The 10,805-nt window shown below is 45.8% G+C and overlaps 1 protein-coding gene across 1 annotated transcript; it reads right to left on the bottom strand.

Annotated features, from left to right (window-relative positions):
* Nucleotides 1–796: 796 nt before the first annotated feature.
* On the bottom strand, nt 797–10,200 carry LOC137619151 (zinc finger protein 300-like). Its single transcript, XM_068349338.1, has 3 exons — nt 10,080–10,200; nt 1,277–1,939; nt 797–1,023 (listed from the first exon to the last, which is right to left on the bottom strand). The coding sequence occupies exons 1-3, from the start codon at nt 10,198–10,200 to the stop codon at nt 797–799; spliced, it is 1,011 nt and encodes a 336-aa protein (XP_068205439.1).
* Nucleotides 10,201–10,805: the final 605 nt, after the last annotated feature.

Here is a 10,805-nt window from a genome sequence, read left to right on the forward strand (position 1 = left end):
TCAATTCCAGTTGATTGACCCAACAAGAGAGAGTACAAATAGAGTCTAGCAAATGTGGAAATTTAATTGCTTTGTACCAGCTTTCTCTTCTTTAAAAAAAAAACACGACTTCCCCACTTCCTTGAACATTTTCTCCAGCACAAATCTTCCTCCTATGCTTTGAAAAAAAGTGTTCTCCGGGTAAATGTCATATCACACACACTGCACTTAAATGGCTTCACTCTTTGTCTTAATACCTTAATTGGCTCTACTTTATATTAGTGATGCAATGGACCCCAACACTGGGTCTACGGTTGCACCTCTATACTTCACTAGCCTTGTATCCGAGGGCTCCTTACAAGATGGTCACTGTTCCCTTGATGGCAGCAATCTGCTCCTCATTTATGCTTGGGCAACTTGGTATCCCCTGAAGGTATTGTCTCAGGCTTTTCTTCATAAGTCCTGCTGCCCCCACCACCACAGGTATTACTTCTATTTCTTTCAGTTCACAAGTATTTTTCAGATCGTTCTTCAGTTCTTGATATTTTGTTATTCTCTGCCTCTCAGCTCTGTTGAGGCCAAAATCACAGGGTACTGTCACATCTATAATCTTTGCTGTTTTTCTTCTTTATTTCAGATCACAATATCAGGTCTTATAGCACCTCCTTCTATATATCTTCCTGTTGGGATTATCTCATCATAAAAGATGGTAATGTATCTGTTGGTGGTAACTGAATCTGGTTCATGCTCCCATATCTTATCTTTTACTTCAATTTTGTATTCTTTACATATTTTCCAATGTATATATTTACAGATCTTACTGTGATGAGCTGTGTAGTGACCATCTGCGAATTAGAGTCTGGCAGGCTGAAACCAGATAACCAACACTCTCAACTGCTGCATGACAAAACCTACACTGGTCGTTTCCTGATATGCCCACCATTTTCTTGAAGCTGTTTGTTAGGAGTCCTTGGTCTTGTGTTCCTATCATCATCCTTTCTCCATCAAAACCCATTATGAATTTTATGATGCCTTGAGAGATGACTTTTCCGAGAAAATGCTTTGTCACAGACATTACACTTGAATGGCTTCTCCCCAGTGTGAATTCTAAAATGTCTTGCAAGGTCAATTTTCAAATGAAATGCTTTGTCACAGACATTACACTTGAAGGGATTCTCCCCAGTGTGAATTCTAGAATGTGTTGTAAAATTACTTTTACAATTAAATGCTTTGTCACAGACATTACACTTGAAGGGGTTCTCCCCAGTGTGAATTCTAAAATGTTTTTTAAAATTACTTTTACTATTAAATGCTTTGTCACAGACATTACACTTGAATGGTTTCTCCCCAGTGTGAATTCTAAAATGTCTTGCAAGATGACTTCTCGTATGAAATGCTTTATCACAGACACTGCACTTGAATGACTTTATCCTATTATGAGTTTCATAATGTACTTTAAGATCAATTTCATTAGAAAATGTTTTGTCACTTTCTCTGCATCTGAACAGGTCTTCAGTGTGAATTAGCATTCGAGTGTTGGTGTTAACTACTCCACTAAATTGCTTTTCAGAATTTCCACCCACAAACGACTTCTCTCTCGTACCAACATCAATTTGAGTTTTGAAATCACTTCCCTGACAAAGAGGTTTTTCACAGCCTATGTTTTCCATCTGCTCCTCTTTCTGTGAACATTCTTTCCCCTTTCCTCTTCCCTCTCCTTTGTCCTCTTCCCTACTGGATCCCAAATGTATGTCACCTTCCTCTTTTACACTTGTCTTCTTCTCCTCTTTATTGACTTCCCTTTCGCTGATTTGTGAATCCTCCTCACTCACTGATGCATCAGAGTCGAAACAGTATTTCATGTCACCTTCGTTTGACTCAAATATTTCTGTCTCTGCTGCGAATTCTGGCTCTGCTTTGAATTCTATTTCTGGCTCTGCTTTGAATTCTATTTCTGGCTCTGCTTTGAATTCTATTTCTGTCTCTGCTTTGAATTCTATTTCTGGCTTGACTTTGAATTCTATTTCTGGCTCTTCTTTAAATTCTGGCTCTGCTTTGAATTCCATGTCTGGGTCCATGAAAAGAGAGTCATCATCAAAGAGTTCACAACTGTTGACCAAATCATCATTTTCTATCTTGACTGCAGAGTGTGAAAAGGAATCTTCCATTTCGCTTTTTATTGGAAATTCTATTGATTCAGAGTCCTTAATCCCCTCCCTATCACTGGATGACATCCTCTTCAATATTATCATAAACAGCAAATATAAAGTTAACAACAAACTTCCTATTCTCTACATGAAAGTCTTACAGCATGAACTAAAACAAACCCTTCTTCCTTTTTCCCAGTCCTGTATCTCGTAGATATCTTCAATAGTTTACATAATCTTCGTCACAATAGATGGATGATTATTTCCTTTGCGATGAAAAATCTGAAATAATAGAGAACATCTATCATTGGAAAAGGAAAAGATGAAAATATTTGTTGGAGTTTTCTGAAATGAAAAGACAATATTCAACCGAAAATGAGTTTTTTCTTAAGTAATCTGTATTTTTCCTATCCATACAAACCGAGTCCTATAATTTGGGCGACTCACCGATTACAAGGTTGAAAGTTAATTGGAACCAAAACTGGAAGGTTCTGTAACTTCCCAGGAAGTGTTCCAGGCTTGATCTGTGGAGAAGCAGAGAGAGGTCACTATTGCCCCCTATGTGTTTATCATAGGAGAAAGTGATAGGCCCTGGGTCATACATGAATTATACCCTCCCATGTAAAGAGAAACCGTACCCACTGGAGGGGCGTCAGTAAGAATCACAAACCAAGTATAAGAATAATGGGTTGGTAGTGTGGCGAGGTAGCTGTTAGGTACGAACAGAAAGGCGAGGTGAATGTAAGTGACTTTACTCAACAAGATAACGAGCTTAAATACATATGGTTGAGATGGAAAAAAAGCAATAGCATTACAGTGTATGAACGTGTATGAAACACCTGTGTTACATGGCTTCCCCCTTAAAAAGACATGCATGTGAAATAGGGCAAACTGTAGGTGGGTAATCTTGTGGGAGATACGCAGGTTTTTGGCAATTAATGAAGACTCAGTCTTCTGTACCACGAATGGTGAATAAGAAAGCCTTCAGTGTGCGATGGATAATGAGGAAAGAGTCCGCGTAAGAGGGCGTCAACTGTGGCTTGCTAGTGTCAAGTGGGCACAAAAGACACGAGTTGTGGTGTTCAAATCTTTTGGTATGTGTTGTTTTTCTTGGGGCTTGTACCTCTGGCAGCAGGAGTAAATTTTCCCACAACAGGATGTAGGCACTGGAGATAGTTGGAGGAAGTTGCAAAAGGAAAAAAATTCATCAGGGACGACGAATCGGTTGCCATTTTTCCTTTATTCTTTATAAACTGCAGATTTCTTAGCTCTGAAGTTATCTGTTATTTTGCGCAAGTTAGCAAGAAGAGGAGCTTTTGGTACTTGTTGGAGAATTGGTAATGTTACCCCACTATGTAAATATGTTTGTGGTAGATCAAGTCCAACTGATTACCGCCCAATTTCCATAACTCCCATACTATCTAAAGTTTTTTAACATCTTAATAGGTTTGCTGAAAGTAATCATTTGTTCCTTAGTTTGCAATTTGGTTTTTGTAAAGGTCTTGGAGCATGTGATGCCCTTCTTATACTCTCAAATGCCGTACAAAAATCCCTTGATTGTGGTCAGGAAGTTTGTATGATTAGCCTTGATTTTAGTGCTGCCTTTGACCATGTTAATCATGAGGCCCTTGTTGTCAGACTCAAACAGATGGGAGTGGGTGGGTCGTTTCTTAGCATTATTATTGAATTTTTAAGTAATAGATCGCAAAGAGTTGTTGTTGATGGGCACTATAGTGAGTATAGAAATGAAATATCTGGTGTTCCTCAGGGTAGTGTTCTTGGCCCATTACTTTTCTTAATATATACACATATGTGGTTTGGCCTAGAAAATAAGCTTATTACATATGCAGATGATGCTACTCTCTTTGCATCAATTCCATCTCCTTAATGTAGATCTGTGGTTGTTAAATCCCTTAATAGAAATTGAGCTAAAATTAATACATGGTGCAAGTTATGTGGTATGGAATTGAATCCAAACAAAACTCAAAGTATGATTGTAAGTAGGTCAAGGACAGTGGCTCCTCAAAATCTGGATCTCAGCATTAATAATGTTTCTTTAACTTTGTACGGCTCTTTTGAAAAACTAGGTGTGATTCTCAACAGCAAATTTACTTTTGAGAAACATACTGGGTGTCTTTTTCAATTGCACAAAAAATTGGCTTATTGAGAAAGTCTTTTAAGATATTTGGTGATCATCTATTTTGAAGAAGTGTTTTCTTCAAGTATTGCTCTCCTGTCTGGCCTTCAGCTGCTGATTCTCATCTTGATTTGCTGGACAGGAACTTACGGTCTATTAAGGGGACCGTCCGCTATGGTGTTCAACATAACTTTAGAAAAACGAAAGTAGTCTTATAGTTTCTATGTGTGCAGAAACATATCGAACATCCTCTCCAGAAGTTTCAGCCAACTATTTCTACAAATAATGAAGATATAGAGAGTAAGGTAAGATGTTACAGTTTGCATGGGGATGGCGCCAGGTTAACGAGTGGAGCAGTCCATGATGGTAAACAGGTAATGGTGTTCTTGTGATGTGAGTAGGGGATATATTATGTTGATATGAATGTGGGCAAAAGGACGCTGAGATTGAGGAAAGGTGCCCAATCCTGAATATGTGTCAATGTACTTTTGAAGTTTGGCATAAAGTATCCTTAGTAAAGCCATGCTAAATGAACTTCGTCTTAAGTAGCTGTGCTGTAGATCGGCATGAGGGATGGGAAAGGCCTACCAGTACTGATGTCAAGAGGGTTGCGTTGGAGTTGTTAAGGGCGCCTTCTTCCCAACGGAGGGATGTACAGGATGTCCTGCACGCTTGGTATTCTGGATCTTTTCATTGGGCTTCTACCAAAGGCATTGTAATTCAATCCAAGGTGAATGGCGACCAATGTGATTCTTGACAGGGTATCAGCAATGGGATTAATTTTCCAAGGGAAGTGTTGAAGGATGCATTGCAGTTGTATTCAGCCACAGCAGAGAGACGTCAGCATTGACGGGCAGACCACGTGTAAGACTATCGAGTGAAGGAGTGCACCACAGGCATGTGGTCCGTGTGAATGACAAAGGATATGACAATTTGTCCTAAATTATATTTTTCCTAGCTATACAAACCTGTAATCATTTAATATAGGATTTTGCTTCAGCTCAGCTGAAAACAGCCGAAGAGAAAGAAAAGCAGGCAGTTGTGCTGATTGGTTGGCTGGCGGTATGGGACGGAGCTTAGCTCCGCCACCCCAACCCGCCCCCCCACTGCCAGCCCGCTTTCCTCATTCAAACGCTTTAGGCTCAATGTGGAACATGAGAGAGGTGGTAGAGGCGGGCATTTACATTAAATGATTATGGGTTTGTATAGCTACGAAACATACAATTTAGGACAAATTGTCATTTGTTCCGACGCGATATACAAACCTCGTAATCATTTAATATAGGAAGACTCACTGGTTGGTGGGAGGTCTGACTTTGCTGCTTCTGGACATCTAACTGCCCGGATACAGACCTGGTCTCGAATGAGAGCAGAGGACTAAATCCACCCACCCCCGTCTCTTGACCCAACATGATGATGGTGGGGTCTGAGAGACTGGGAGCGTGAACGTAAGAGACACTCGACCCTAGGGTCACAGTGACTGGATGAAACTCCAAAACCAAAAGGCAAAGGGTTTATACATCCATTGTCTTCCCTGCCTAGCAGAAGATGGGGGAGAATACTTGTAAACAAACTCTAGCAATCTTACCTGGGAAGACTTGTCTTGATGTATGGAACTCCAAGGGAGGAGACAGAGAGAAAGGCAGATCACCTGCAGACTGCTTTCACAGTGCCAAACATACCATAAAATCAAGACAAGAGACTTCCCTGTCCCAGAGGAACTGGAGAGGTCAGACAATAGCTTGAGCTGCTACCACAGGGCCAAGAACAAATGTGTCCAAGGACTTGTGCATAAACTCCCTCAAGTAAAAGGCCGTAAAGGTGGTCTGGCGTTTCCCAATGCCAGCCTTCAGCACTTGGCCCACTGCAAAATTTCTCTTGAAAGCGAGTGTGGGGTCAATGCCCCTGATCTCGTGAGCTTTAACCCTCGCTGGTGCTTGGACTCTTGAGGACACCTCCCTCTTGATTTTTCTGGTGCTAACGAAGTCGTCGACATTCAGGTCTGAGATGCCGAGTTCGCTTAAGATAGCGCCGGAGACACCTGACGGGACGGAGAAGCCTCTCACCTCAACCGCCACATCCGGTAACGAAGGAATAGTGAAGGCCTCGAACCTGGGATCGTGGATCACTGGGTTCTGAGTCTTGGCCACAAACTCTGGCACAAAACTCAAGGAGATCTCCTTCCAACCCTCTGCGTGAGTGACATTACAGGAAAGGCCGTGTAACTCCCCGACTTCCTTCGCCGATGCTAAGGCAAGCAGAAAAAACAGTCTTAAAGATCAAGTGCCTGTTTGAGGCACGGCTCAAGGGTTCATACGGAACACGAGTAAGAGACCCGAGAATTAATGTGACATCCCACTGGGGAACTCTAAGTTCCCTCGGGGGACGCGACTGTTCGAAGCTCTTAATTAGCATAGAAATCCCCAGGAAGTTGGAGATATCTATGCCCTTCAAACGGAAAACCATTGCAAGGGCAGACCTGTACCCTTTAATGCCAGAAACCGAAAGGAGCTTATCTCTGCGAAGAAAGACTAGGATGTCTGCGATCTGAGTCAGAAAGGCTCCGACTGAAGAGATACCCCTTCCACTACACCAATCACAGAAGACCGACCACTTCCCCTAGTAGACTGAGGAAGAGGATCTTATAAGGTACCATAACATGTCTCTCGCAGCGAGTCACGAAAAGCCTCGCGTTCTGAGGAGATGCTGGATAGTCTCCACGCGTGAAGTCTGAGCGACTGCACTGCCTGGTGGTACCAGTTCGATAAGGGTTTCCTAAGGAGATTGGGCCACTGGTGTAGCTCTCGCGGTGCCTTGACCACGAGTGACAACAGATCGGGAAACCACTCCATGTGTGGCCCTGGTGGAGCAATGAGAGTCATCCTGAGTCCTGGAGCTACTAGGACCTGGTACAGGACTACACCAATCAAGCAAAAAGGGGGTAAACGTGTAGCAATCCAGTAGATCCCAAGGATGTTGCAGTGCGTCCTCAAACGCAGCCGCGGGATCTGGTACTGGAGAGCAAAACACAGCAAGCTTGGCGTTGTGCCGTGTTGCGAAAGGTCGATGCATGGTTCTCCCCAGAGGTCGAGCACTCTACTCGCGACCCAAGGGTGAAGAGACCATTCTGCCCCTATTACTTGGTTTCTGCGACTTAGGGCGTCTGCTCGAACACTTCTCTTGCCTGGAATATACCTGGCTGACAAGGTTACGTGTTGACTCTCTGCCCACAGAAACACCTGCCTCATCAACTGCTGCAAAGGACGTGAGAACGTGGCCCCTTGCTTGTTGACGTGCTCGACCACGGACGTGTTTTCGCTCATCAGCACTACCGAGTGCTCTCTCCAACGGTCCTGGAAATGAAAGAGTGCTCTCGAGACTGCCATAATTTCCAGCACGTTGATGTGCAGGTGTTTCTTCTCTTCCGACCACACACCTGACACGATTAAGTCGTCCAGGTGTGCACCCCAATCTTCCGTGGACGCGTCTGTGAACAGACGGAACTGAGGTGGAGGAGGGTTATGAGAAAACCCTCTCATGAGGTTCTCCTCGTTTAGCCACCAAAGGAGATCCTCCCTTACCTCGTGTTCCATGAGGACCTGACGAGAGGGATGATCGGTGGCTGCCGACCACTGCTCCTTCAGACACCATTGAAGGGAGCGGAGATGGATCCGCCCGAATGGAACGAGCTTCTCCAGTGAGGAGAGGTGACCTAGAAGAGCTTGCCACTGGAGGGCTGGAATGCCGAGTCGATCAGCTTTTCCAGATACTTCACCTTCTGTTTGGGAATGAGGTTCGACTTCTCGCAGTTCACCATGATCCCCAGTTCGTGACAGACTGCCAAAAGCGAGTCTCGATGCTGACTCAACTGCTCCTGCGAGGGAGCGAGAATCAGCCAGTCATCGAGGTACATCAGTATGCAGATGCCCCTCGAGTGGGCCCAAGCTGCTACCGTTGTGAAAACTAGCGTGAACACTTGGGGAGCTGTGCACAGTCCGAAGCACCATACTTTGAACTGGTACACCGTGCCCTGGAATGTGAATCGGAGGTACTTTCTAGACGACCGATGAACTGGTACTTGAAAGTACGCATCCTTCAAGTCTATTGAAAACAAAGTCATACTGCCTGATGGCTAACAGCACAATGCAAACTGTTAGCATCTTGAATGCAGTTTGCTGAACAAACTTGATCAATGACGAAAGGTTGATGATCGGTCTCCAACCTCCTGGTAACTGATCGTGTACGACTTCTAGCGCATCCTTCACCAACATTTCCTGGACCTCCGCCTCCATGGCCAGAGCCTTCAGGGATGTTGGAGCGTATGTGTGGAACGGTATTGGAGTGGAGGATAGGGGGGCCGATGACTACCCATTCCTCGGCCCTGAGGTGCTGCCACATAGCCCAATGGCGCGATAGTCATTCTCCTACCCTCCGCAGCATGAAAAGTGGAAAGCCAATCTCAGCGTTTCCCTTTCCTTTGCTTGCCCCTGTTCTTTCCCCGACATGGCAAAGCTCCCGAGGGAGGCTGAAAGGTCTGTTTGGGGGCAGAACCCTTCTGAACAGGAGCAGCAGGAGTACGACCAGTGGTACTCTTGCCACTTCCCGTGGGCTTGGCCTGACTCGGCCTGGCTGCGGACGGTTTCGCGGGACCAGGTCCCTTGAAACTCACAGCTTGCGGCTGGTGGATAATGGAGTCCTTCGAGTCGAGGTGCTATTTATCCCGAACGGCCCGAACTTCCTCTGGTGGAAAGAGAGAAGTTGCAGCTCTAATAGGAAAGTTCCTGATTGCCAGGGCCTCTCCTGAACCAATCTATTTCGCCAAACGAGTGGCTACTACCTCACGTTTTTTGAGGATCAAATTGGTATACTGGGTAGCAAGCTGGTCCAAGAGAAAAGCAACATTTTTTCCCACCAGACAAAGCCAGGTTCCTGTACTGTTCCATGTGTTCGGGTTTACCGAGCTTGGTGCCCCGCGCGAACACTGTGGCCGTACCACACCAGTGGTCGTGACACGAAGCAGCCTTGAGAGCAGCTACAGAGATGGACTCCATAGTTGAAATCTCAGAGGCTGAGAAGCCCACTCTGGGATTTCAAGCTCTCAACCGAGGTACCCCCAGCAAGCGCTCCGACCGCGGGGTCGAGAGGGAGAGGACAAGACACAGAAGACTCTGTGACATAGTACCTCTTCTGTCGCTGGAGTGGTTGAGGGAGAAGCTTGTTCGAACCTTGGCCTAAGCGAGTCACCAGGTCCTGCAATCTGGTCACTCACTCGGTCCAATGCTCGAGCAGCCTGTCTCAACCAGGGTAGTGTGAGGGGCCGTGAACTGCCTTCGGGAGTTTCCAATAGGATCTCCAATACTGTACACTTATCTCAGACGCTACCGCAGGAGGAGCCCTGAGGCCATTATTCTCACGCATGGGGTTAATGACCTCTAGGAACTGTGACTCCATCTTGGGATCTTCCGTCTCCACAGCCAGTGAAGGCCGTGGAAGTGGCTGATCCCTTGGTCCCGCTATATCCGTAGGTGTAGGGGAAGCGACATGCTGCACGGGTGATGACATCTCCCATGAATACCCTTGCTCTGATCCTAGGGCCGAACCAGGCATGTATTCAGGAGTCAAGGAAGGACCCTGGCAGGGTTCATCCCCGACGGAATGCATCAAGGTTCCCACTGCGACCGAGTGTGTGACTGGTGTGTGCGAGCCCCACGGAGGTCCCGAAGGAGCTTGAGCGCGAGCGGGGTCGCTGGGAACTGCAGCGCTTACACCAGGAGGTGTAAACAGGTTAGACGCGCGGGTGGTGCGCGCGGCCTCACCTGTTACATGGCCAGAAAACATGGGGGTTGGCTGCATCTCTCGCTGCTGATAAGCGCGAGAGCTAGCCTGATCGTGCACGACCGGCCCACATGCCGCGGGCTGAGCCGGAGGTGGCTCCATGCCAGGCCCGAGTCGCGCGGGTCGAGTGCGCGACTGTCTAGGCCTGCTCTCTGCTCACCCGACACACGAGTTGCTGAGCTGGTCTGCGTGGCTAACCCCGTGGAGGTAGTCGTGCGAACCGCCGATTCTTCACTACAGACCACGGCTGAGATTTCTCATGCCGAAGCCAGGACTCTCCTTTCCCCACTCAAAAGCGGTTCAATTCGAGTCTGAGCAGTAGATCGGGGGCCCGAGCACCCCGTCACTATGCTCTGGGAGACGATACCTACGCCTTCGAGCACGGTTAACTGTTGTGTTGTGAATGATATGCAAAAAATGAGGGATGAAAACTAATCTGGTATTTTAATATTACTGGATCTTAGTGTTGCTTTTGATACAGTTGTGTATTAACTGCTACTAAAGGATCTACAGTCCATCGGTATTGAAGATTAAGACTGAATACCTAAAAGACTATTTGGTTGACAGAAAAACCTGTGTGCAAATTGGATACTCTTAATTCATTAAATGAGCCATTAAACAGAGGGGTACCTCAGGGGAGTGTACTGAGCCCAATCTTATTCTAGATCTATACTATCGGTCTATCAAAAGTACTACAAAGGCATAGT

Source organism: Palaemon carinicauda, chromosome 25 (assembly GCF_036898095.1).
Source record: "Palaemon carinicauda isolate YSFRI2023 chromosome 25, ASM3689809v2, whole genome shotgun sequence".
NCBI classification, from domain to species: Eukaryota; Metazoa; Arthropoda; class Malacostraca; order Decapoda; family Palaemonidae; genus Palaemon; species Palaemon carinicauda.